Source organism: Arachis stenosperma, chromosome 1, assembly GCF_014773155.1.
Source record: "Arachis stenosperma cultivar V10309 chromosome 1, arast.V10309.gnm1.PFL2, whole genome shotgun sequence".
Classification (NCBI taxonomy): Eukaryota; Viridiplantae; Streptophyta; class Magnoliopsida; order Fabales; family Fabaceae; genus Arachis; species Arachis stenosperma.
The window spans coordinates 43,327,875-43,355,569 of record NC_080377.1 but is presented as its reverse complement, the minus strand read 5'-3'; the positions used below and the strand labels follow the sequence as shown (position 1 = coordinate 43,355,569).

Genomic DNA, 27,695 nt, shown 5'->3' with positions numbered 1-27,695 from the left:
AAACTAAGAATTGTTATTGATATCCTGACTAAGAATAATAAGATAACCATAGCTTGCTTCAAGCCGCAATCTCCGTGGGATCGACCCTTACTCACATAAGGTATTACTTGGACGACCCAGTGCACTTGTTAGTTAGTTGTGCGGCGTTGCAAAAGTGTGATTGCAATTTTGTGCACCAAGTTTCACACAATGTCATTGAGGTCATCGTACAACTCTCTGTACCGGCGATAAACTCCAAGCTTGTGCGGTAACTTCGTTATAATGTGCTAGATGCACCAACGGTGGCGTGTATCGGGCAACGCCTTTCTGATCGCACGGAATATGGATCTGCATTGATCAGTGATGATCCCTTGTGGAGTAGTTTCCATGCACTTCACCCATTGGCTGAAAACCAACTCATAACTTGGAATTTCCTCATTCCCCAGCAGAGCACAACCGAGGAGGGTTGACTTACCATGGTGGTTGACACCGACAAACGACGCAAACGGTAATCCATGCCTACACGAAAAAACAACCACATATAAGAAATTCCACTCACGACCATACAAATAAAAAAATAGAAAAAACACCAACATAACTACTTCATACCTGTTTGTACTGTGCATGCTATCAAATGACACGATGTCTCCATAATATTCATACGATGCCCTAAACTTTGCATCCAACCATACTATACTCCTAAATTTACACTCCTCATCAAAATTCATCGCGTAAAAGAAGTTCGGATTGATGTCCTTCATTCTCATGAAGTAGGTCATCATCTCCCTAACATCCGCATTCACGTTGTTGGTTTGGAGACTTGCTGTAATATAGTTTCTTAAATACTTTTCTGAGAATCCTAGATTAGACTGGCCTCCAGCCTCGTTTGCCAAAACTAGGAATGTCTTGTTTGGTCGAATTCTAGCCACATTATTATCCTTGATCATGCACTTCGCATACATGGTTAGCTCCCTATACTCATGGTAGTGTACCGTCTTTCTCGCTGAACATGGGTACGAGTGCCTCAACTCAACCTTGAAGAAAATCCACTCTTGCTTCTCCTTATCAAACTTCACATATATCCTTGCCTTGCACCTGGCGGCTGAAATCATGTTCTTTCGCGTTGGTGCTTTGATACGAGACCTGTGGAACCCGTCCCGATTACAGTGGATAGCTTGGTTAACGGGTTTCTTTGTGATATTGTCACATGTTGTCATCCTTATCTTAGTTGCGAATCCTACTTTCTTTGCGTAGGTAACATAGAATTCATGAGCCATGTGCGACTGCGCAAATCGCATTCCAACTCTTGGTATTTCGTTTTCCTGAAGGCAACCATGATCCGGTAACTAAATTTCAGATAAAAAAAATAAATGCCATTAATGATCAAATCAAACATGGAGATCATGACTACACAAAATTAAACTAGAGTCCAAACCTCGTAAACAAGATCCATCTCTTCACTTCCAACCTCAGTAACATCCGACAATTGCATGGCCTATAATTCCAAAATAAACGTAGAAATCCAAAAAAAATAATAATAAAATAAATCCTTATTAAATATCATGTACATAAAACCTTAATAACCAGCACAAAAAATGCGACAAAAACTAGAAATCAAGTCAATCATCCTACCCATTTTAACTTAAAAATAAATGCATGAAAATGACAATGATAGTAATTGAATTAATTATTTCATTTAACCTATTATATAAGTATTGTAACTACTATATATTCTCTTTCACAATCACAATATACATCACACAGCTGAACATGCAGTAGATACAACTACCATACACATAGTTCACTCCTCGGTTTCAAAGCCAATGGTGACTATAGTTGCTTTTTCTATTCTTTCAATGACCATCATGTATAATTATATACATATATTCTAATCTAAACATGCAGGAAGCAGATTAAGTATCCCATCAGTTGAAAACCCTTGTCTTTTTAATTTTTATTTTCAAATATATTCTTCATAATAATAATACCATTAGCTGTAACTCAAATTCAATATACATCACTGCTAAGGTTTTAGAGGACCTATGGGCATCATGCACAGAAACATGGGTGATTACTTATTGAGTAGCAAGGTCTCTAAATGTAGACAACTCTTATGCTTATATATGCAATCCAAATTTGGTTATATAAATTTATATATTAATAGAAGATACTCCAAAAAAAAAAGTAGTTTCATCCAGAGACAAATTAATATGCCAAGATTAATTAATTTATGATGCAACTTCTCCATACATATAAGCATACCATTCAATATAAACCAATCAGAAATATGGTTAAATCATGAATGTTTATGATGCATCTGGGTAAGCATTAAATATAACCCGAAACAAGCCACTTGCGTTGTGTGTAAACATCTAAATCATCTGAAAATTAAACGTCCCTTATCAATGTTTTGAACGTAAGGTGCTCACCTTATTCGATTGCTAACCCTCGGCAACGACATGGTCGGCTACGTTTTCATGTGAATTTGATGAATTCTCGTTACCGCCGGAAGATGGAACACAACCCAACAGTTCAACCACATTGCACTCCATTAAGGAACTTTATCTTATGACGTCGACATCGGGAAGAAGGTACACATCGGTTGCGCACTGTCTTTGCTGGACTTTCGGGTTGCTGCGGTGCCGCGAAGATCGACCAAATGAGAGGAATGTGGTGTTGGGAGGTAGTCTGTGTGGACGAAGATGACGGTCGGAACAGAGTCGGACGGTGGATGGTGATCGTGGTGGCACTACACCGACGAGATTTGAGGACAAATGGAGAGAAGGGAGGTCACGCCGTATTGAGAGAGGGAGGTCGTTGTTGTTTTGATTCTATAACTGACGGTATTTCTAATTTGTTTCAAATTTCAAATTAGAAACAATTCAAAATTAATTAATTGCCCATAATTTAATTTTAATTTCAATTTAACCCCATTGTATAGATTGTATAATACATATATTGGTTCCTCATACTTTCTCATTATAGAATTATGAGAAAATTCAATGTCTAACAAATAATTATCCAAAATACTTTTAACAAGCAAGATATGAGCATTCAAATAATTAACATAAATAAGCACTGACGATTGGATTTCTATCTGTAAAGAAATTTAAAAATATAATCGCGTTGTAAGTATAGCTTATAAACTAACAGAGAATCTTTTCGTACAAAAGTTTTGTTTGTCACTTAAGCAAACCCAATAAAAATAAATAACCAAAGTATTCAAACCTCGGGTCGTCTTCTCAAGGAATTGCAGGGAGATGTGTTTTATTATTGGTTATGGAAAACCATATTTTTGAGTTTTTGAAATAAGGAACAAGTAATTTAAATGACAAGAAAAATAAATTAATTAAAAAAACTCTTGGCAAGGTATGAGAACTGGAATTCCTATCCTAGTTATCCTTATCAGGTGTGATGAGAATTGGGTTTTAACCCTACTTGGTCAGCCTTTACTAAACAAAGGAAGGTCAAGTGGACTAATTAGCTTGATCCTCAAGTCCTAGTCAATCCTTATGGAAGGACTAGTTTTAGAGTGATCCAGATCAATCAGTAATTTCAATTTCAATCAACAGCTGAGTTTGATAACTCAAGCGTCTCCAATTAATCAACCAAAGCTAAGAATGTAAAAAGCTAAATAAGATCATAGATCTGAAATACCTCAAATTGCATTAATAAAAGAAAATCAATCCAAACATAAAGAGTTCATAAACCAAATTGAGAAAATAAGTAAAAGGAACATTGAACCTGAAAATTGAGAGGAAGAAATCCTAATTCCTTCAAGAGGAGTCCTAATCCTAAATCCTAAGAGAGAGGAGAGAACCTCTCTCTCTAAAAACTACATCTAAACCTAAAATTATGTGAATGAGAAGTTGTATGAATTGTTCAATTATGAATGGATGCATTCCCCCATTTTATAGCCTCTAATATGTGTTTTCTGGGTCAAGAACTGGGTCAAAAACAGCCCAGAATTCGCTGGTTATGAAATCAAACACGCTGATTTTCGTCACTGCGATGCGTCCGCGTGGAGCACGCGTTCGCGTCGCTTAGCTGTACAGGAACTATAGCAAATTATATATCATTTCGAAGCCCCAGACGTTAGATTTCTAAAACAACTAGAATCGCATCATTTGAACCTCTATAACTCAAGTTATGGTCGTTTTAGTGCGAGAGGGTCAGGCTAGACAGCTTTAGCAGTTCCTTCAGTTTCTTGTATTCCTTCCACTTTTGCATCCTTCCTTTCCATCCTCTAAGCCATTCCTACCATGTAATCTCTGAAATCACTTAATACACATATTACAACATCGAATGGTAATAAGAAAGGATTAATATTAGCAAATATAAGGCCAAAGAAGCATGGTTTCAATCATAGCACAAAATCAAGAAGGAAAATGTAAAACATGCAATTAGTATGAATAAGTGTATGAAATATTGATAAAAACCACTCAATTGAGCACAAGATAAACCATAAAATAGTGATTTATCAAACACATTATCAACTTCTTTGAAAAACAACTCAACAATGTGAACAAAATTTTTAATATTTTAATATTCAATTAAATGTGTCATTATGCTAATCTTTTCATAATAAGAATAATTATTTGTTTATGTTTCCTAACTTTAGACAAGCCAAGTAAAAAAAAAACTATAGAAATATCAATCCAATTATAAGTAAGAATAAGTGAAAGAATGCACAATATATTTGATAAATCTTGATATTCAACTTCTTATATGCAATGCAATTAGAATAAATTCTTTTAACACTCTTATGACGTAGAAATATCAATTCAATTATAAGTAAGAATAAGCAAAAGAATGCAAAATATATTTGATATTCAACTTCTTATATGTAATGCAATTAGAATAAATTCTTTCAACACTCCTACCATGATGAGATAAAGAAAAATATATAGATAATAAATATCAGATTCTTTTTATTCCACGGTGATCCTTTAAATTATTATTCTTACAAACCACATATATAGAACAAAAATTAAATTTGGTTACATAAAAATCTTCGTATATTCAAATATTAATAAGTTAGGACTAAGAATAGTGATTAGATCATAACTTTTGAACAACCCACCAGTAACCACATTCTCATTATCTTATTCAATTGTATATGAAAAATAATCAAACAATTCAGTCTATTTTGTATATTTTTTGTTCAAGATTTTTGAACTATCAAATACAAAGCATACAACACCTTGTCATATGTTGAGTACGTGAGACATGTTTCATATAATTACTTACTAAAAAATAAAATTGATTATCTTTTTTCTTTCTTTCTTTCTACATTAATACCTTTCAAATTGACCATAAAATTTGCGAAATCTTAAAAAAGTGTCATGAAAATATTAAGCAGTTTATGGTTAGTTTTAATATAAAAAATTAAAGACTCTTTACACTTCAATGACACTAATGTACTCTTGTTTAAACTAGCGTTTTGTGGATCTCTCTCACAAGTGTGTTTATTGTTTTCAATTTCTTTTTCTCTCACCGACTTCTCTCTCACTATTCTCTTTCTTTCACTCAAAATTCTATCTTTCATTTAGACATTGTCTATTTTTTTCTACTTTTATCTTCTCTCAAATTTTCAATTCTCTCTTTTTTTTTAAATTGCTCACATACCAAGGATCCCTTTAAAAAATTTTGCACATTTAGTTCCTCTAAATATACATCTTTCCTTATAGCATACTCAACAAATTCTTTTATCATTAGCTTTGAAGAAGAATTAAAAATAGAATTAGAAAAATTTTTTTTGCTATATTATTTTATATGATTCTTCTTGAAATTTGTAACTATAAAATTTTTCTTAACCTCAAACTTGCTCCTTTTAAAATCTTTATAGAATTAGACTCTGAAAAAAGTCAATTTACTATAAGTTGCTGCCACTTCTCTACTTTAATGGTCAAATTGAGTAGATATTCCATTATTTTATAATAGTGTTGTTCAACCTCATTTGTAATTTTTTAGTTTAATCCGACAAAAAATTGAATCATAAGAATTTTAAGACTAATTTTAACATTAGCCTTGGTCATCAAATTCAACAACTCCTTGTGATACTCCTTCACATATTTTGATACTTGTTTCAACTTACAAATCTTTTTAAAAAATTTCGTACAGTATGATCATGATACAAACTTGTTTCTCATGACTCATATGCGCAAATTGGACTTTTTCTGTATTTTTTTTAGATCTACCTAACTCATTCCACAAAATACGAGCAACATCCAAAGATTTAGATTCTACCAATCCTTTTTTTTTCTCTTAAAGGTTGCAACATGTAAAAATCAACTCTGTCTTCTTTTTTCATTTAAAATAAGCTTTAGCATCACTCTTTTTTTTAAATGTAAAACTTCTCATATTAAAAACCTTTTTTCCAACACTCTTTTTATGTGTATTATTTGGATTAGAACATTCGTATTTACACAAAATTTATGGCTTTTTTTACCCCACTACTCTTATCTTTTACCATTCTTGTATTACTTTAAACAAATTGCACTCTAAAAATCAAAGAAAAAAGACCAAACTAATATAATCTTAATGATTAAATTTGTAATTCAACAAAAAAATAGATTATGTGATAAAGATACAAAAACAAAAAAAGATACCTTTTAAATTTAAGAGAACTATATAAAGTCAAATACCAATTGATACTTCAAAGTAATTTGAAACAAATCTAAATTTGTTTTGGCACTATTATCTCTAAGAAAAATCTTGATCCTCACTTCTTTTTTTTGTGCTCTTTCTTTTTTTTTTAATCTTCGTGCCTTTTTTTTTTTGAAATTTCGTGCTTTTCTTTTCTTTTGTGGAATATGACTCTAAATTAAAACTACAAAAACAAATAAAAAGAAATAAAGAAATTAGATTAAGATTCTGAATTTTATAAATAAATAAGAATTTACTTATGACATATAACTAATACCAAATGATAATAAAAAAAATTCAAGAATAAAAAACACAGCAGAAATCATAAGAAATATAAGATTTTTCTACTAAATCTTTAAAATTTTTTTTCTTAACAACCTAGATTATCGAAAGAATTTTTCTATTAAACCTTTAAAAAACCTGTCTTTTACAACTTTGACCAAAGGAATAAAATTGAAAGAACTAATACTGAGAATTACTTTAGAATGGATCCTTCAATTCTTTCATGCAACAAACAAAACAAATGATTTACATTATTTGAATACATAGAAAAATGTGTATTAAAACAACTAAAAAGTTTATTCATCAAAACTTCTTCAAATTATCTCACAAAGGTATTTAAACAATCTCCTAACATATCATCCTTAATGCAAGTTAAATTTTTTCATAATAAAATTATGAAATCTAAAATTAAACAAAAGATATGATTTCAAAATTAATCTTGACTAATTTAAATTAGATTTAATCTTATTATATTAGATAAGATTTGATTTAAATATTAAATTCTTAAAATTTATTAATTAATTTAAGAACTTGTTTGGATATTATTAAGTTATATTTATTTTATTTTTTAGTGTGTTTGACAAATTTTTAATAATAAAAATAAAAAAATTAAAAAAATAAAAAATATTTTTTTAGAAGTTATAATTTATATTTTTTAAAAGATATTTTTATTTTAAAAAATATTTTTTATATAATAAATAAATAAATAAATATTTTTATATTATTGTACTCCAATATAATTAATAAATAAAATAATTTTTTTATTAAAAATATCTAAATATAAAATTACTTTTAAGAAATTATATGGTTCCATGAAATAAGAGAGAAATAAGAAAAACAATATAAGTGTAATAAATTTGCATACCTTGATCAAAATGTTGGGATTTTATAGCTAAATAATTATGATCAACAACTTTGAGATGGATCAAAATTAGATGCCATTTCAAATGGTTTTTAAAAGATAAAACTTTAAAAGAAATAAATTGTACGGGAAAGGAATAAAATCTAAAATCTTATTATTCAAAAAGTAATTGACAAACTGAATGAATTGGAATAATAGAAAGTATTTGAATAAATAAGAAATATATGAATATGGAAAGTGATATGCATGTTTACTGACTATCAATTTATTTGTCTAATAAATCCAATGGTATATCCAATGAAACGACAACAAATAGAAAATAGGAATTATCACACATAGGTATGAGCCTGTAAACTGAGTCATTTTCTGTACCTTGAAAAATAAACACCACATTGAAAAGTCATATAAAGTAAAATACTAAAATTACTAGCCAAGTAAAATACATACCAAGTCACATGAATAAATTTGACACATGATAATTGAATTCTATAGACATAAAAGATGAGGAAAATATATCACTATATTTAGGATTGTACACGGATCAAATCGAATTGGATATAGCCTAAATTTTTATTCGATTCGCATTGTTTCTATCAGATCAGATCGGATACAATATCCGCATTTTTTTAAGTTAGATCTGATTCAATCCGATCCACATATATTAAAAAAGAAGACTACTAATAGATTTATAAAAACCGAGTCAAATAAAAAACATAAAAGAAATAGATAAAAGGAAAACAATATGAGTTCTAATTTATCATCCTAATATTTAAGTAAAAATTCATGTATATATATATATATATATATATATATATATATATATATCGCCGGACCAGAGCTCTTCCCCCTAAATCCCCTTTCTATTGCGGGTTTCGAGCGACTCGCTACTATAGTGACAAAAGTCCAGTTGACGTAGCGTAGGTGGAAGAAGATCGGACTAAGTTCCTTTCCGTGATAACTCCATTCTTGGGCTGGTGGTTTAGAAGATCTTCCCCATCCCTATTGGAATGAATGCTTGAAAAGTCCTTTCCCTTTGGCGACTTGTGCTGGTGCCGAGGTGTCGCCGTCCGAGTTCCTCGTGAGGAGATAATGGTGGTACCTACAAGAGACTCCGATACTTAAGTTAGAAAGGGCTTTAAGTAGGTTTTTAGTAGATTGGGTTCTGAATATACCTGAGGGTGTTAGTATATTTATAATAGAATAGATAACCACATTTTCACCGCCTTTAATGATGGATAAACGTTCCCTTTATCTTGAAAATTTGTTGAGATCTATCTTCTAGATAGAGTAGAGAGATAGTAAGAGATATTTTAGGATTCGGTTGCTTATTCAAATGAGCAGGGCCAATCTACGTCGTCGTACCCGACCTCTAATAAGGTTGGACAAGTAGAAAAAGGCCACCTTTTTTGGTGGGCCTTTATCTTTATTGGGGTTGTCTTTGTTTTTGGACCATGATATGAACAGTGCCCCTGCTTGAGTATGAGATTTTATGAGGTCGGGCCCAAACATTGTGGTTCCAGTGCCCTTTGTCTCTTATAAATGCTTCACCTTTTTCCCTCGTCTCTTTTTTTCGTTTCTGAAATGTTCATTCTCCCTTTTGCTTTCTTCCTAACTGCTCCCAGTTCAAGATTTCTCCATTATGGATCTTTTGAGGTTTTTGTTTGCATTTCGAGGAGGATCGTTCGTGCTTTTGCAGTGTCGGTTGTAAGAACCGCAACTAATCAACCGGTTAATTAAGTGATTAATTGCCCAAATTAGATTCCGAAAGGTTAGAGAGATGATTTGAGGATTTAAAGGTGATTTTTGGACTCAGTGGGTCTTTCTGAGTCAGAAAATGTGCTTTTTACGAAAAACCGTGAAAAATTACGAACCGGCAGTTGAACCGGTTGAACCGGTTCAAGTCTGTCCAGTACCGCACAATAAAAAGTGAAAACCGTCAAAAACTTTAGAAAAACATTAGGAATAGAAAACCGGGCATTTATTTTAAAGGTTTGGCCCGAAGTTAGGCCAAACGGGCTAAAAACGCTAACGGGTTGGACCGGGCCTAAGTTGGGCCCAAGCCCAACATATAAATACACTTAAATGAACCCATTTCAGCCACTTTCACCCTCATAACCTAAACACAACAGCAGTTGAAGTGAGGAGAGAGGTGAGAGCTTTCCACCATTGTTACTATTCACTTCAAACTTCCCAAGCTCATATCTTGAGCTACGGAGCTCCGATCGCCGCACCGTTTGCGGCTACGCGTTCCTTGTGGAGAGCTCTACAAAACCCATCCAAGAAACCCTCAAGGTAATCACGAAATCCTTCCAGTTCTGCTCTTCAAAATTTCGGGTTTTATTAGAGTTTTGGGTTAAATGGGTTTTTGTGATTTTGGATGTTTAGGTTTGCTCTAATCCTTGCTTAACTTTGGATTTGCATTGTGAAATCTGTTGGGAAAGGTAAAAGCTCTTAAACCCTTGTGAGATTATGCTTATGTTAAACCCTAGGTTGATTTGTGGTGATTTATATGTATATAGTTTGATTATTGTGGCTTTGGGAGCTTTTGGAACTTATTTGTGCTTGTTGGAGTGGATTTGAAAGCTTGGATTGTGGTTGGAAGCTTGTTGGTGCTCATTTTGAGTTTGGGTGCATGAAGGGAATCGGCCAAGGTATGGTTTCGGTTTCCTCTATGTAGTATATAATATTCATGGACACATAGGCTAGTGACCAATAGGATAGGTTGAATTAAAATGATGGTTGGTGTGGTAAATGTTGATGAATTGATGAATGTTGAGTTGATTGTGATGAATTATAATGATATGATGATGTTGAATGATTGTATGGATTGGAAGTTGGTTCTTATGATGATTGTAGGGTTATGATTTATGAAATGGTGGGCTTGATGGTGATTTTGATCATAAGTGTTATATGGTTGATGTTGGAATTGAGAATAATGAAATGAGAAGGAAAATGTGGTGAGGTTGATGTATTATGCTATAACAGGTACATTTTGATGAAAAATGGAGCTTTGGACGGTTTGGTATGATTTGGTATGGGTATGGTGAGATAGGGTGGTAATTGTGAAGTTTGGAAAAATTGAGTTTTTGGTGAACTTTGTTTGATCATAACTTTTGCCTCGGTTTTCGAAATTTATTGAAAATTGTTTAGAATTAAAGATATTTGAAAACTCTTTGAATCGGTATAAAGTTTGTGAAAATTAGAATTTTGTAGAGGAAGTTATGATCATTCAAAGTTGGTGTTAAAAATCTGAAATTTTACAAAGATGTGCGGGTGCACACATCCCGTTTCTCAAAAATTTATTTGTTTTCAACTATTTTGCCTTCCCAACAAAGTTCTAAGCTTCTATAACACTATTTTAAGACGTTTGGGCCTAGTTTTGAGTATTAGAACATGGGATATAAATTAAAGGCTCTAGTACATGATTTTAAGGTAAATTAGAAAACGGAGATCTAGGTTTCTGGCGTGCTGAGAATGGTTTGATATTAGGTGAAGGATGATTGGTATATGAGATGAGAAATGATGGACTTTTGGTATTTGGAAACTGAGTTATAAAAGGGACAATGGTTGAGATGAGTCGGGGACTCGGATTGATGTGATGGATCTATGTATGCTGAAAATACTTTTGAAAATCACTGAAATAATATTTTTACATGACATTTTGAGACGCTATGCGCCTGGCAGGGACGGTGGTTAATCCCGCCTGTCGAGGTAGCGGCGGCGGCGTAAGGACGGTGGTTAATCCCGCTTACGTTGAGATGTGAGGTCTGAGGCAAGAATATCCCGCTCACATCCCTTCGGATCTATAGGCGAGCAGGCGCCGGTACCTGGACAGTGATCCGGGCACTATATCTCGGGGGTTCCCATATGAGAAATCCGAAGGGCGACGTCTCCATGGAGATGTGTCGGGTTGGCAGTTGAACCGACAATGTGATATCACAACCAGTAGGGCAGGCATTCATCATATGCATTTCTTATCTGCTTGTATGCTTTGTCTACTTGTAATGGTTTGCCTAATTGAATAACATGCTTACTTGCTATCTGAATTATTTGCCATATATGCTACTACTTGTGCTTTATTTGCTTTGAACATTATCTGTGTTTTCTGCTGGGATTGAGGAGGTTCGGAAGGCGGTGGCGATGGGATCGCATGGAGGATCGGTTGGTGAAGGCTGTGGGACAGCGATGTTTGGTTAGAATAGAAATGCCTTAAGATAGATAACCTGGTTTATTTAAGTCAAGTTGGTATATTATGCTTAAATGTTTTAGAATGCTTTAAGTTGAATCTTGTGATGGATATGAAGCTTAGGATTGCCTTTGGCGTCCCGGGGTCTTATATCCTATATCACTGGAAACTGTTACCATACTGAGAATCTCCGGTTCTCATACCATATTGTTGTTGTATTTTTCAGATGCAGGTCGCAACCCACCTCGGTGAGTTGCTTTGGTTGGTGACAGGAGCGGAGAATCTTGGATCATTTTGGAGTTCTTTTTGGTTTATTTTGTTTATACATCTCTCTTTTTGTATTTTATTTTGCCTAGAGGCATGTATTCGAGAGAACAAAACTTGTATAAGCTGTTTTCACTGTATGGTTTTGTGTATCAGTATATGGCTAGCCGGCTTAAACTCCGCGAGTCATGGCTAGTTCTCTATGATATTATATATTTATCTTTTGTTATATCTTGTCTGTTTCTTATGCCTTAAGCTAATAGCTCCGTTAGTACGTTTAAGCTTCGAAATTCTGTTTTTGAGCTATATCTTTCATCGGGCTTCTAGATTATACTATTCTTTCTATATATATATTATGTATGAGTTTAGAACTGTCGTCATCTCTGATTAACCTTGGCTTTACGACGCGAGGTAAGGCTTAGGCTAATTAGGGTGTTACATTTAGTGGTATCAGAGCGGTTCGTCCTCGTGAGCCTGAGGGATGGACCGATTGTGCTTCATTGCATACTCTGTGTGTCTTTTCTTTGATGCTATTAGGTTATCTGTTTGATATATGCATAACATGCTTGTTTGTGAGTGCCTGTTTGGGATAATTGAAGCACTAGACTTTTGATATTGAGACTGATCACCTTGATATCTATTGTTTGGTGTGGACAGGAATCCTACATGGCTACTCGCGGGCGAGGTCGAACGCGTACACGGGGAAGTAGGAATGAGCAACCAGCTGACAATCACGCCGAATTCATGGCGGCGATGGCGAATCTCGCTAACACCATGGAAGCTAATGCTGCTGCGACTTTGCAAGCAGTGCAGAGATTGGGCCAACTGACTGGGAATGGCAACGGAAATGAGAATGGCGAAGGAAATACCAATGATAATGCTGAGGGTAACGGCGATAACACAGGAGGAATTCCGATGACCTTGGCGACGTTCCTCAAGGTTCATCGGCCAACTTTCCGAGGATCCACAAATCCTATTGAAGCGGACCACTGGTTCCAGGCTATAGAGCGTGCTTTACAGGCGCAGCATGTTCCTCTCAATCAATATGTAGAGTTTGCCGCTTATCAGCTAGCAGGAGAGGCCCAGCCCTGGTGGCAAGCTGAGTGTCGTTTGCTACAGCTTCAGAACACCGACATTCCATGGGAGGTGTTCCAAACGGCTTTCTACAAGAAATACTTTCCTGAGTCTGCAAGGGAAGCAAAGGAGATGGAGCTAATGCAGCTGAAGCAAGGTTCCATGTCTGTGGCAGAGTACACCAACAAGTTCGAAGAGCTTTGTAGGTTTTCTCGGGTATGTTAGGGTAACCCGGAGACTTTCGAGAGCTGGAGGTGCATTAAGTACCAAAGGGGCTTGAAGGACAACATTATGACTGCTGTGGCTCCTATGGAGATCTGTATCTTCTCCAACTTGGTGAACAAAGCAAGGGTAGTGGAGGAGTATGCCAAGACAGTGGCGGCATCTAAGGACACTCATGGAGGGAGCTCTAGTCGTGGGCGTGGCAAGTATTTTCATCCTAGAGGACAAAGCTTCAAAAGAGGGGGATATACTCCTCAAGGCCAAGGGGGCTTCAGAAAGAACAATCAGAATCAGTTTCAGTATGCTAAAGGAAGAGGAAATCAGAGTAAGAGTTCTCCGGATTTAGCTTGTGATCGTTGTGGACGTTTTCACCCTTATGACTCATGTAAGATTGGTTTAGGTGGTTGCTTCAAGTGTGGGTTACCTGGCCACATTGCGAGGGATTGCCCTCGTGGGAGGAATTAGAATGCGGGCCAAAGTCAGCATCAAGGTCGAGTCTTTGCTGTGAATGCCAAGGATGCTTCCAAGGCGGATCCTTTGATGAAAGGTATATGTCTAATTGGTGATAAATCCTCAGTTGCATTATATGATACTGGAGCTTCACATTCGTTTATTTCATTTGCTAAAGTTGAGGAATTAGGCTTGAAAGTATCAAAGTTACCTTTTGATCTACATGTACATACTCCGCATCAAACAGTTATGACTAGGTCAGGTTGTAGACAAGTAGGTTTCAAGCGTGAGGGTAGAGACTTTGTACACGATTTGATCTGTTTACCAATGGTGGGGCTGGAGATAATTTTGGGATTTGATTGGTTGTCGAAGAACCGGGTTTTGTTGGATTGTTTTGAACGGACAATTCGGTTTATACCGGAAGGAGAAAATGGAGTAGTGGTAGCTACGGGGTATTACCTAAACTCTGTAATGGTGCACTATAGTGGGGAGGAGTGTCAGGGTTATATTCTGTTGGCTGCTAATGCGTTGGGCGATGCCCACAACTTAGATCAAATTCCGGTGGTTAGAGATTTTCCAGAAGTGTTCCCGGAAGATATCCCTGAGTTCCCACCTAAAAGGGAAATTGAGTTTGCGATTGAATTGGTGCCGGGAGCCAGACCAGTATCGATTGCACCGTATAGAATGGCTCCTATAGAGCTGGCGGAGCTAAAGACTCAGTTGGAAGAGCTTCTGAATAAGAGGTTCATTCGACCGAGTGTATCACCGTGGGGAGCGCCAGTTTTATTGGTGAAGAAGAAAGATGGAGGGATGCGTTTGTGTGTGGATTACCGACAGTTAAATAAAGTGACAGTGAAGAACAAGTACCCGCTGCCAAGGATAGATGACTTGATGGATCAATTGCAAGGAGCTGGAGTGTTTTCCAAGATTGATTTGAGATCCGGTTACCACCAGATAAGAGTGAAGGAAGATGATATCCCTAAGACTGCCTTTAGAACACGCTATGGACACTACGAGTTTGCGGTAATGTCTTTTGGGTTAACGAATGCACCTGCTGTTTTCATGGATTACATGAACAGAGTGTTTCATCCCTTTTTGGACAAATTCGTGGTGGTTTTCATAGATGACATCTTAGTTTACTCTAAGATGGTAAAGGAGCATGAAGAACACTTGAGAATTGTACTACAAATCTTAAAGGAGCGAAAGTTATACACTAAGTTATCAAAGTGCGAGTTCTGGAAGGAGGAAGTAAAGTTCTTAGGCCACGTGGTGAGTAAGGGAGGAATAGCTGTAGATCCTTCTAAAGTAGAAGCGGTGATGGAATGGGAAAGACCGACGACTGTGACGGAAGTCAGAAGCTTTTTGGGTTTAGCCGGATATTACCGGAGATTTATCGAAGGATTTTCCCGGATTGCGCTACCAATGACAAAGTTGACAAGGAAAGAAGTGCCGTTCGAGTGGACATCGGAGTGCGAAGAAAGTTTTCAAACGTTAAAGCAGAGATTAACTTCAGCACCTGTTCTAATCCTACCGGAACCGCGTGAACCGTTTGAGGTATATTGTGATGCTTCTTTGAAGGGTTTGGGTTGCATGTTGATGCAACACCGGAATGTGGTGGCTTACGCATCGCGTCAGCTAAGACCGCATGAGGTGAATTACCCCACTCATGACTTGGAATTAGCGGCGATTGTGTTTGCATTGAAGATTTGGAGACACCACTTATACGGAGTAAGGTTTAGCGTCTTTTCTGATCATAAGAGTCTCAAGTACATCTTTGATCAGAAAGAGCTAAATATGCGCCAGAGAAGGTGGATGGAGTTGCTTAAAGATTATGATTTCGAGTTGAGTTATCACCCTGAAAAGGCGAACGTGGTAGCAGATGCTTTGAGTCGGAAATCTTTAACAATTGCTTGGATGAGAATCAAGGAAGAAGAACTAGTGGATAAGTTTGTAGATCTTAAGCTGGATATTAGTGAAGTTGCCGGAAGAGCTTGTTTGAACTAGTTACAGATTTCAAGCACGTTTAAATCAGAAATACAAAGGGCTCAGCAAGATGAGCAGAAGTTTCAGCAATTGTTTCAACCAGTTGGTGAAAAGAGACGCGAAGAATTCACTAAGGATGATGAAGGGTTATGGAGATACAAGGAAGGATTTGCATACCAGATGTCGGGAGTTTGAGGCAAGACTTGCTGTTGGAGGCTCACAACAGTGGGTTTTCTATTCATCCCGGGAGCACGAAGATGTATTATGACTTGAAGAAGATGTTCTGGTGGCCGGGGATGAAGGGTGATGTAGCTACAGTGGTATCCAAATGTTTGACCTGCTAGAAAGTGAAGATAAAGCATCAAAAACCGTCAGGAATGCTACAACCACTTGAGATTCCTCAGTGGAAGTGGGAAGGAATTGCTATGGATTTTGTTACCAGTTTACCGAGGACTAGGTCCGGGTTTGATGCAATTTGGGTGATCGTAGATCGCTTAACCAAATCCGCTCATTTTCTGCCTATCCGACTAAACTGTTCTATGGAAGAGTTGGCGAGATTATACATCAAGGAGATAGTGAGGTTGCATGGTGTGCCGTCAAGTATAGTATCGGACCGTGATCCCCGATTCACATCAAGGTTTTGGGGAGCTTTCCAAAGAGCTTTCGGTACGAAGCTATCTCTTAGTACGGCATATCATCCACAAACAGATGGACAATCGGAAAGGACCATTCAAACATTGAAAGATATGCTGAGAGCATGTGTGTTGGATCAACCCGGGAGTTGGGATCGTTACATGCCATTGGTGGAGTTCGCATATAACAATAGCTTTCATGCAAGCATTGGGATGGCTCCGTATGAGGCTTTGTGTGGACGAAAGTGTCAGTCTCCACTTTGTTGGTATGAATTTGGAGAAGTAAGTGTTTTGGGTCCAGATTTGATAGCAGAGACTACTGAGAACATTAAGAAGATTCGTGCAAGGATTTTAACTGCCCAAAGTCGAAAAAAGAGTTATGCGGATCAGAGAAGAAAACCCTTAGAGTTTGAAGTGGGAGAACATGTATTCCTTAGAGTTACACCGACAACTGGGATTGGAAGAGCAATCAAGACCAAGAAGTTGAACCCAAGATATATAGGACCGTTTGAGGTTTTGAAGAGATTCGGTCCAGTGGCGTATCAAGTAGCTTTGCCACCTCATCTGTCTAATTTGCATGATGTATTCCACGTGTCACAGCTCCGTAAATACACGTCGGATGCGACTCATGTGTTGGAGCCTGAATCGGTCAAGTTGAAAGAGAGCTTGACTCTCCAAGTGACACCAGTGAGGATCGATGACACTAGTGTGAAGAAGCTGCGAGGAAAGGATGTCCCATTGGTTAAAGTTGCTTGGGAGCGAGCAGGAGTAGAAGAGCACACTTGGGAATTGGAGTCTGAGATGCGAAAGGATTATCCCGACCTTTTCTTAGGTAATTCAAATTTTGAGGGCAAAATTTCTTATTTGGTGGGGAGAATGTAAGAACCGCAACTAATCAACCGGTTAATTAAGTGATTAATTGCCCAAATTAGATTCCGAAAGGTTAGAGAGAGAATTTGAGGATTTAAAGGTGATTTTTGGACTTAGTGGGTCTTTCTGAGTCAGAAAATGTGCTTTTTACGAAAAACCGTGAAAAATTACGAACCGGCAGTTGAACCGGTTGAAGTCTGCCCAGTACCGCACAATAAAAAGTGAAAACCATCAAAAACTTTAGAAAAACATTAGGAATAGAAAACCGGGCATTTATTTTAAAGGTTTGGCCCGAAGTTAGGCCAAACGGGCTAAAAACGCTAACGGGTTGGACCGGGCCTAAGTTGGGCCCAAGCCCAACATATAAATACACTTAAATGAACCCATTTCAGCCACTTTCACCCTCATAACCTAAACACAACAGCAGCTGAAGTGAGGAGAGAGGTGAGAGCTTTCCACCATTGTTACTATTCACTTCAAACTTCCCAAGCTCATATCTTGAGCTACGGAGCTCCGATCGCCGCACCGTTTGCGGCTACGCGTTCCTTGTGAAGAGCTCTACAAAACCCATCCAAGAAACCCTCAAGTTAATCACGAAATCCTTCCAGTTCTGCTCTTCAAAATTTCGGGTTTTATTAGAGTTTTGGGTTAAATGGGTTTTTGTGATTTTGGATGTTTAGGTTTGCTCTAATCCTTGCTTAGCTTTGGATTTGCGTTGTCAAATCTGTTGGGAAAGGTAAAAGCTCTTAAATCCTTGTGAGATTATGCTTATGTTGAACCCTAGGTTGATTTGTGGTGATTTATATGTATATAGTTTGATTATTGTGGCTTTGGGAGCTTTTGGAACTTATTTGTGCTTGTTGGAGTGGATTTGAAAGCTTGGATTGTGGTTGGAAGCTTGTTGGTGCTCATTTTGAGTTTGGGTGCATAAAGGAAATCGGCCAAGGTATGGTTTCGGTTTCCTCTATGTAGTATATAATATTCATGGACACATAGGCTAGTGACCAATAGGATAGGTTGAATTAAAATGATGGTTGGTGTGGTAAATGTTGATGAATTGATGAATGTTGAGTTGATTGTGATGAATTATAATGATATGATGATGTTGAATGATTGTATGGATTGGAAGTTGGTTCTTATGATGATTGTAGTGTTATGATTTATGAAATGGTGGGCTTGATGGTGATTTTGATCATAAGTGTTATATGGTTGATGTTGGAATTGAGAATAATGAAATGAGAAGGAAAATGTGGTGAGGTTGATGTATTATGCTATAACAGGTACATTTTGATGAAAAATGGAGCTTTGGACTAGGGGTGGCAAGCGGGGAAGCCCGCCGCCAAATATCTTTTTTTTTTTTACTTTTAAATATTAAATAATATATATAAAGACATAAAAAAATCTCTTTTATTTTTTATTTTTAACTATTATAATTTCTAAAAGTATAAATATATTATAATTTTTATATTCACAAACATTAAAGTCTTTGTAATTATAAATATCTAATAAATATAATTATAAACTAAGTTTTCATCCAAAACATAATTATAAATATTGTTCCCAAAGCAAAATAAACATAATCCAAAACATAATTATAAATATTGTCTCTAAAACAAAATAAACATAATCCAAAACACTCAATTTTCATCTTCATTCTCTTGTAAGTTGGGTTGGGAGAAGTTGGGTTTTGGTAAAAAATATTGTAAAAATACCCCCTTACTAAAAAATACTAAGCCCGGCGGGGAAGCCCGCCCCGCCCCGCCAAACTCCGCGGTTTAAGCGGTGCGGGTTAAGCGGGCTTTTGCTATTTGGCGGTCCCAATTTTCCAGCCCAACCCGCCTTTTTTGGTGGGTTACGCGGGCCGGCCCGGCGGGTTCAGGCCCGTTTGCCACCCCTACTTTGGACGGTTTGGTATGATTTGGTATGGGTATGGTGAGATAGGGTGGTAATTGTGAAGTTTGGAAAAATTGAGTTTTTGGTGAACTTTGTTCGATCATAACTTTTGCCTCGGTTTTCGAAATTTATTGAAAATTGTTTAGAATTAAAGATATTTGAAAACTCTTTGAATCGGTATAAAGTTTGTAAAAATTAGAATTTTGTAGGGGAAGTTATGATCATTCAAAGTTGGTGTTAAAAATCTGAAATTTTACAAAGATGTGCGGGTGCACACATCTCGTTTCTCAAAAATTTATTTGTTTTCAACTATTTTGCCTTCCCAACAAAGTTGTAAGCTTCTATAACACTATTTTAAGACGTTTGGGCCTAGTTTTGAGTATTAGAACATGGGATATAAATTAAAGGATCTAGTACATGATTTTAAGGTAAATTAGAAAACAGAGGTCTAGGTTTCTGGCGTGCTGAGAATGGTTTGATATTAGGTGAAGGATGATTGGTATATGAGATGAGAAATGATGGACTTTTGGTATTTGGAAACTGAGTTATAAAAGGGACAATGGTTGAGATGAGTCGGGGACTCGGATTGATGTGATGGATCTATGTATGCTGAAAATACTTTTGAAAATCACTGAAATAATATTTTTACATGACATTTTGAGACGCTATGCGCCTGGCAGGGACGGTGGTTAATCCCGCCTGTCGAGGTAGCGGCGGCGGCGTAAGGACGGTGGTTAATCCCGCTTACGTTGAGATGTGAAGTTTGAGGCAAGAATATCCCGCTCACATCCCTTCGGATCTATAGGGCGAGCAGGCGCAGGTACCTGGACAGTGATCCGGGCACTATATCTCGGGGGTTCCCATATGAGAAATCCGAAGGGCGACGTCTCCATGGAGATGTGTCGGGTTGGCAGTTGAACTGACAATGTGATATCACAGCCAGTAGGGCAGGCATTCATCATATGCATTTCTTATCTGCTTGTATGCTTTGTCTACTTGTAATGGTTTGCCTAATTGAATAACATGCTTACTTGCTATCTGAATTATTTGCCATATATGCTACTACTTGTGCTTTATTTGCTTTGAACATTATCTGTGTTTTCTGCTGGGATTGAGGAGGTTCGGAAGGCGGTGGCGATGGAATCGCATGGAGGATCGGTTGGTGAAGGCTGTGGGACAGTGGTGTTTGGTTAGAATAGAAATGCCTTAAGATAGATAACCTGGTTTATTTAAGTCAAGTTGGTATATTATGCTTAAATGTTTTAGAATGCTTTAAGTTGAATCTTGTGATGGATATGAAGCTTAGGATTGCCTTTGGCGTCCCGGGGTCTTATATCCTATATCACTGGGAACTGTTACCATACTGAGAACCTCCGGTTCTCATACCATATTGTTGTTGTATTTTTCAGATGCAGGTCGCAACCCACCTCGGTGAGTTGCTTTGGTTGGTGACAGGAGCGGAGAATCTTGGATCATTTTGGAGTTCTTTTTGGTTTATTTTGTTTATACATCTCTCTTTTTGTATTTTATTTTGCCTAGAGGCATGTATTCGAGAGAACAATACTTGTATAAGCTGTTTTCACTGTATGGTTTTGTGTATCAGTATATGGCTAGCCGGCTTAAACTCCGCGAGTCATGGCTAGTTCTCTATGATATTATATATTTATCTTTTGTTATATCTTGTTTGTTTCTTATGCCTTAAGCTAATAGCTCCGTTAGTACGTTTAAGCTTCGAAATTCTGTTTTTGAGCTATATCTTTCACCGGGCTTCTAGATTATACTATTCTTTCTATATATATATTATGTATGAGTTTAGAACTGTCGTAATCTCTGATTAACCTTGGCTTTACGACGCGAGGTAAGGCTTAGGCTAATTAGGGTGTTACATCGGTGGAGTCCTTGTTTTTGTTTCTTTTGTTTCTTCAAGGCTGGTACTTTTTCCTTTTGCTCGTTTTTTGTTTTGTTTCAATTGCTCTGGATAGTACTTCTGGATAGTACTTGTATTTGCTTTGAATGATGCTTTAAAATATTGTTGTTGATGAAGAATTTTACATTTTCTTTGAAACTGTCGCTACTAAAACCGTTGAAATTGTCGCTGCTTGTTTGCTATGAACTTTGATATAGTTGTGTTGTCCCCAAATGGTGTCAGTTTTGCCTGTTCGAAAGTGATGCCATTTCTATATCTTGAGTTTTTTGTGAAAAATGTTTCAAATTCGTATTTTGTTTCTATTGATGACAACCTGATTTCCTTTGTTTAGTGTCCGAATTCTTTTGTGACGATTTCTTTATTTGTTGTATTTGTAGGTATAACTTTTATGTCTCAATCTATTATTCCCAACATGTCAACCAAAGTTCCGTCTGACTTGACTTGGGTAAATATAACTATCCTTACTCCCGTTCTTATAATTGATAGAGAGTATGCTAAATAATTTCGCAAACATCATAGACTGTGTGTGAATCAGGAGGATGAGGGGAATTATGAGATAGTTGTTGTTGATCCTGAGGAAATGATATGCTTTTCCTGACTTGATAGGTCGGAACGCCCCTTCTTCTATGCCTATGATTGCTTTTTTACTAAACTAGATGTCCATCCCTCTTTTTCCAATTTCGAGATTGATGTCCTTTGGTCTAGTAATATTGCTCCTACCCAACTGCACCTTAATTCTTGGGGCTTTTTAAAGATATACCAACTTTTATGTCGGGAACTTGATGTCCAACCTTCTTTGAAGGTCTTTTTTTATCTCTTTATTCTTACCAAGCCCTTGGTGCAAAATTTCAAACCATAATTTACCAGCAAGTGCACCAGGTCGTACCAAGTAATAACTCACGATGTGTGAGTGTCGATCCCACGAGGATTAACGGACTAAGCAAGCAATGAACAGTTGAGAAAATAGTATGAGAATGGATTTAAAGGTTTCAAAATGTTTAAATGTTCGGATTAATATTCAATATCCACTATCTTGATCATGCAATGATTATGTTTATGGCAAATTCCAGGTGATTAAATTTCTATTCATAGGCAATCCAATCTCCTCTAATCTAACCGACCGTCAATTCCTTGAACATTCAATTACATTGAGGGTTAAGTTTAATTTCCGATTTAGGAGCCACACAACCCTAAGAACCCAAAAGTATAATGCAGTTATATGTCATGTACCACACTAAGTCCAGATAATTAGAAGTTATGAGAAATTAATTTCAAGTTGTAATTCTAATGATATAGTTTTTCCAAGATTCAAATAGAATTCAAGTTGAATTAGAGTTATTTTCCAATAATCACTAATCCTTGGGATGAAGAACAAAACCAATCCTTAAACCATAATCAATGCATTAATCAAGAGTAGAGGAACAAATAATTATCAATCCATTCAAGTAGACAGAGCTCCTAACCTTAACAATGGAGGTTTAGTTGCTCATGGTGTAGAAAATTCTAGCAGAGAAAAATTGTAAAAGTGCGAAATGAAAATTAAGAGCTGAGAAGTTTCTGCGTGAGAGGATTTCAATCCTATTTATACTCTTAGTTAAAATTAATTTAAAACTTAAATAAAACCCTAATGAATCTTTTCTAATTGATTATTTGATTTGAAATCAAAGCATAATTCCTTCCGTTGCTGTGTGCTTCACGCATGGGGACCACTCTAATTCACGTTGTTGGTGATAAATGCCAGTAACTGGGCATTTAGCGCCACCCTCGCAGACTATTCGCACACTTTTCAATGTCTTTGGTGCTAAACGTCGGTGAGTCGGCGTTTAGCGCCCCCATTCCCGAATGCAATTGTGACTTTTAAGGAGTTAGCGCTAAACGTTGGTGACTGGGCATTTAGCGTTGAGGTGGCAGCTATCAATTCTCTTGTTTTCTTCCTTTTGGACTATGCCAAATTCCACCCGAGTGCTACTTGTAATAAACAAAATATAGCACAACTCAAAGTATTATCCAATAGGGAATAAATCACCTAATTCTCTAAGAAGTCAATGGAATACCATCTAAATCGCATAGAAAAGACACTAATAATGCTCACACATCATAACACCAAACTTAAAGTGTTTCTTGTCCTCAAGTAACTTGAACAATGAAAATTAAGAATGAATTTGGTTAGAAGTTAAAGTTCTATTGAAGCTCATACTTACTCTAAGAGTGGGGTCTAGTACATTGTGATCATGAGTGCTTCCTTACTTCTCATGGTTCCTTGAAAACTTAGGAATGTCAATACCTCAAAGGAACTAGAACTCGGATGATGTTATGAAACCTCAATCCCATTAAGTCAGGATTGATCCTTGAACTCTTTTCTTTGAACTTTAGAGAGAATTTTTCTGTTGTCAACTCTAAATGCTCCATCTCAAGACAACTCTTGATAGTGAGCTTTCAATCAGTAATCCCAAACTAGTTGGTTCAAGTTATCGAGTGATAAGGCACTCCTCAGATCTAGGTACTCAAGCCTCTCCTTGACATAGTTGCACCACAAGCATATAACTGAGATCTTAATCCCAAACATTGATGTCCAGAGCCTCTTTGGACTGCTAAATGTCTTGTCTTAAGGTAGCTTGTGTAGCGAATTTTCAAGCGAGGTCTAAGTTGTCGGTTGATAAAGCACCCCTCAGATCTAATCACCCAAGCCGTCGTTGGACAATAAACACCACAAGCACACAATTGGATCTCAACCATTGATGCTCAGAGCTTTGCACTTAGCTTTTTCTTTTTGATCTTTTCATCATTATTTTTCTTTTCTTGCTCTTTCTTTTTCTCTCTTTTTCTTGTTTTTCTTTTCAATTCTTTTGGTTCAAGGATCAACCTTTTTCTCATTTATGGATGTTTTATAATAGTTTTCTAAATTCTTATTCCTCAAGAGTCAACATTCCTCTTGTTTAAGGAACTTCACACATTATTCTCTTAATGCAATTATAATTACAACATATATATACCACCACATGCAATGTAACAAGACAATAGTAAATTAAACTCAACTTTTAATCATAAACACCACTTCTTTTTTTTTTAAATACTTCTTGAGGGCCGTACATGAGATCATTGAAAATAAAGAAGAACATAAACTAAAACGAACTAAAAACTAAAGAAAAGTAGAACTAAAACCCATGCATTAACAATAAATACTAGAAAATAGAAAACGGGGAAATAAAATAAGAAAACAAAAAGGAAAAATAGAATGCAAAGAACTCAACCACCTCAGTCTTGAGGGTGGCCATCTCCCTCCTCAGGCTGTGCTCCATATGGTCATCGCAAGCGCCCTATGTCTTGCCTCACTTGGCAAAACTTGTGGCACAAACTCTCTTGCTTAGCCATAATTTGATGAAGGAGGATGTCGTGGCTATCCTGAGTGACCCTCATCTACTCAAGTGAGAATGTCAGCTGCTGTCAGTACTCCTGAGGTGGAAAGTAGTGCTCTTGAGGCATGAAAGGTGGTGGAGGTGCTTGCTGGCCTTCTTCCTTGGCCTGACCTCCTCTTGGGACCTTTGCATATTCTCGTACTTTCTCCATGGGCTTCTTTGAGATAGGCCACTCAATGAGGATAGAGAAATCATTATCAACATGGACCCCAATAGCCTCACAGAGCCAGTAAATAAGATGAGGTAAGCCCAACTTAGCACGTGTGTTGGTGTTGGAAGTGATATGATAAATCTGTTAGTGAATAACTTCACTTACATCCACCTCGTGTCCTATCATGATACAATGGATCATGACGGTTCTGTCTACAGTGCACTCAGAGCGATTGCTTGTTAGAATGATGGAGCGTTGGATGAACTCCAACCATCCTTTAACAACCGGCTTGAGGTTGAATTTCACTTCCAGAATCATCTTTTTTACTGTGATCTCGAAAAAGTGATCTTCATGTAGCTTGGAGGAGAACCTATTCAAATCATAGTCACCAGATTGTGGTGCCTTTCCTTTTCTCTTCCTTGAGGATGACTCACCTCCCTTTGGTGCCATTGAATACAAATGTCCAAACAAGCAGCGCAATAACACCAAACTTAAAAGTTTACTCGTCCTCTAGCAAAAGAAGGAAGAGTAAAAGGAGGGGGTAGGTTTGGTTTTGGCATGGGGAACAAGAAGGAAGAAGAATAAGGAGAAGGAGTAGGGGTTATGATGGTGGATTTTGAATGGTGGTATGGGATTATACGAAGAACAAAGGAAAGGGGTAGAGGAGAGGGAGGGAATTTTGGGAAAGAGGGAGTTATTGGATTGTAAGAAAGGTGTGAGAAAGAGGAGAGAATTTTGGGAAATTGTGAGTGATGGGATTGGGAAAGGGTATGGAAACGAAGAAGGGAGAGAGGTGTGAAGGTGAAAAAGATTAAAGAATAAGAAGAGATAATAGAGGAGAGAGAGAGGCATGGATTGGATGCTTAGGAAAGGAAGAAAGGAAGAAGAAGGAGAGGGGATATAAATAGTGGTGTGTGGAATAGGGAAGGTGGGAAGGGGTATTTATAGTGGAGGGTGGAAAAAGGTTACGGAATAAGGAGTTATGTTGGGGTAGGTGGGGGATTTGAATTTGATTTGGGTTAGTTATAGGGAAGGGGAGAGAATCATTGGGAAGCAAAGTGATAAGATATAGGAGGAGATTATGGAAAAGTGGAATTTGAGAAGGAATCGTGGGGATTTATGAAAAGATTTAAATTCAAATTGAGGAAGGGAAGGTGCAGCGTTCTCGGCGCTAAACGCCAGGTGTGGGCGTTTAGCGCCACCCCTCCTGAATAAACTTCATCCTTTAACGTGCCCTCGGTGCTAAACGCCATCCTTTGGCATATAGTGCCCAATCTTCTTTTTTTTTTAAGGGACCCTGGCATTGAACGCCTAAGGTTGGCGCTAGACGCCAGGGTGGTAGAGTGTAAAATCCCTAAAATTGATACCCCTGGTGCGAAATGCCTAAAAATGACACTAAATGCTAGGGGTCCAGCAGCCTTCCCCTCCTTTGTATACTCCCCTGGTGTTAGAAGCCTAGAACTGGTGCTAGACGGCAAGGTGACAGTGAATTCTTCTCAACTTTCACACAACTTGGCGCTAAATGCCAAGTCCCAGTGATTAGCGCCCAACTACCAGGATCAAATTCCTACTTCATGGGACTCCCAGCTTCATTCAAAGCACACTTGTTCCTATTTTAATCAAAATGCATGACTCAAACACCATAAAAAATAAGGAAAACTAGGAATTTATGAAAATCAAATGAATAAGAATGCATGGAATAAAACATAACTAAAGGATATTGAAAACATTTACCACCCAACAAGCACTTCTTTAATATCACTAGCTTGACGGTTTATCCCTGCTAAGTAAGCAGGTGAGCAGTTTGCTAGCAATTAATCTCGCCATTAAGATCGTGTTTCACTCTAGCCATAAATAGTAAATCTTCTGCTAGACTTTTCATCTACGATTTCAATATGACCATACAAAGAAATCTTGGTGACTAGAAGTCCTGACCACAAGGATTTCAGCTTCCAGAAAAATAACATGAGAGGAGCCTCTTCTCACTAACAGGCTTGGCATCAAAGTTTAGGAACTTTGTCGTCCATTAAGGTTTATGCTCCAACTCTACAGGCAAGCTAAGTGACAGGTCTTGCCATAGACCAACTAGTATGGAGACATGCCAATAGGAGTCTTGAAAGCTGTTCGGTAAACCTAGAGAGCATCATCAATCTTCCTAGCCTAGTCTTTTCTTGAAGCACTGATGGTCTTTTCTAGAATCTGTTTGAGCTCTTAGTTTGAGACCTCCACCTGTCCACTGGTCTGAGGGTAATACGGGGTGACTACTTTATGTCGGACTATATACTTCTGAAGAAGAAAATCCAGCTGTTTATTTCAGAAGTGGCTTCCCCTATCACTGATCAACATCCTTGAGACACCAAACCTGTTGAAAATATATCTTTGAAAGAAGCTCACCACAATTTTGGTGTCATTGGTGGGTAAAGCCATAGCCTCCACCCACTTGGACACATAGTCCACAACTACTAATATGTAGTTGTCTAAGTATGAGGGAGGAAAGGTCCCATGAAATGGATTTGCACACGTCAAACAACCCAATCTCCAGTATAGTCTATTGTGGCATTTTCTTGTGCTTAGAAAAATTCTCAGCTCTCTGGCACTGGTCACAGTTTCTTATAAGTTCTCTAGCATCATTGAATAGGGTAGGCTAATAAAAACTGCATTAGAGGACTTTTGCTGCAATCCTCTCTCTATCAAAATGGCCACCATACTCAGACCCATGACAATGCCAAAGCACAGCCCTTGTTTCTTCTTCTGGAATGCGCCTACGAATGAGTTCATTTAAGCATATCTTAAACAAATAAGGTTCCTCCCACAAAAAATGCTTGGCATTATGAAGTAACTTCTTAACTTGTTGCT

The 27,695-nt window shown here is 37.1% G+C and overlaps 2 protein-coding genes across 2 annotated transcripts; one reads left to right on the top strand and one right to left on the bottom strand.

The window, feature by feature from the left end:
- Window positions 1–266: 266 nt before the first annotated feature.
- On the bottom strand, window positions 267–2,531 carry LOC130978994 (protein FAR1-RELATED SEQUENCE 5-like). The gene is made up of 4 exons (XM_057902336.1): window positions 2,451–2,531; window positions 1,415–1,474; window positions 589–1,325; window positions 267–498 (listed from the first exon to the last, which is right to left on the bottom strand). Exons 1-4 carry the CDS (start codon window positions 2,529–2,531, stop codon window positions 267–269), a joined length of 1,110 nt encoding a protein of 369 aa, XP_057758319.1.
- Window positions 2,532–12,965: 10,434 nt separating this feature from the next.
- LOC130978986 (uncharacterized) lies at window positions 12,966–13,520 on the top strand. The gene has a single exon (XM_057902325.1). It carries the CDS (start codon window positions 12,966–12,968, stop codon window positions 13,518–13,520), a length of 555 nt encoding a protein of 184 aa, XP_057758308.1.
- Window positions 13,521–27,695: the final 14,175 nt, after the last annotated feature.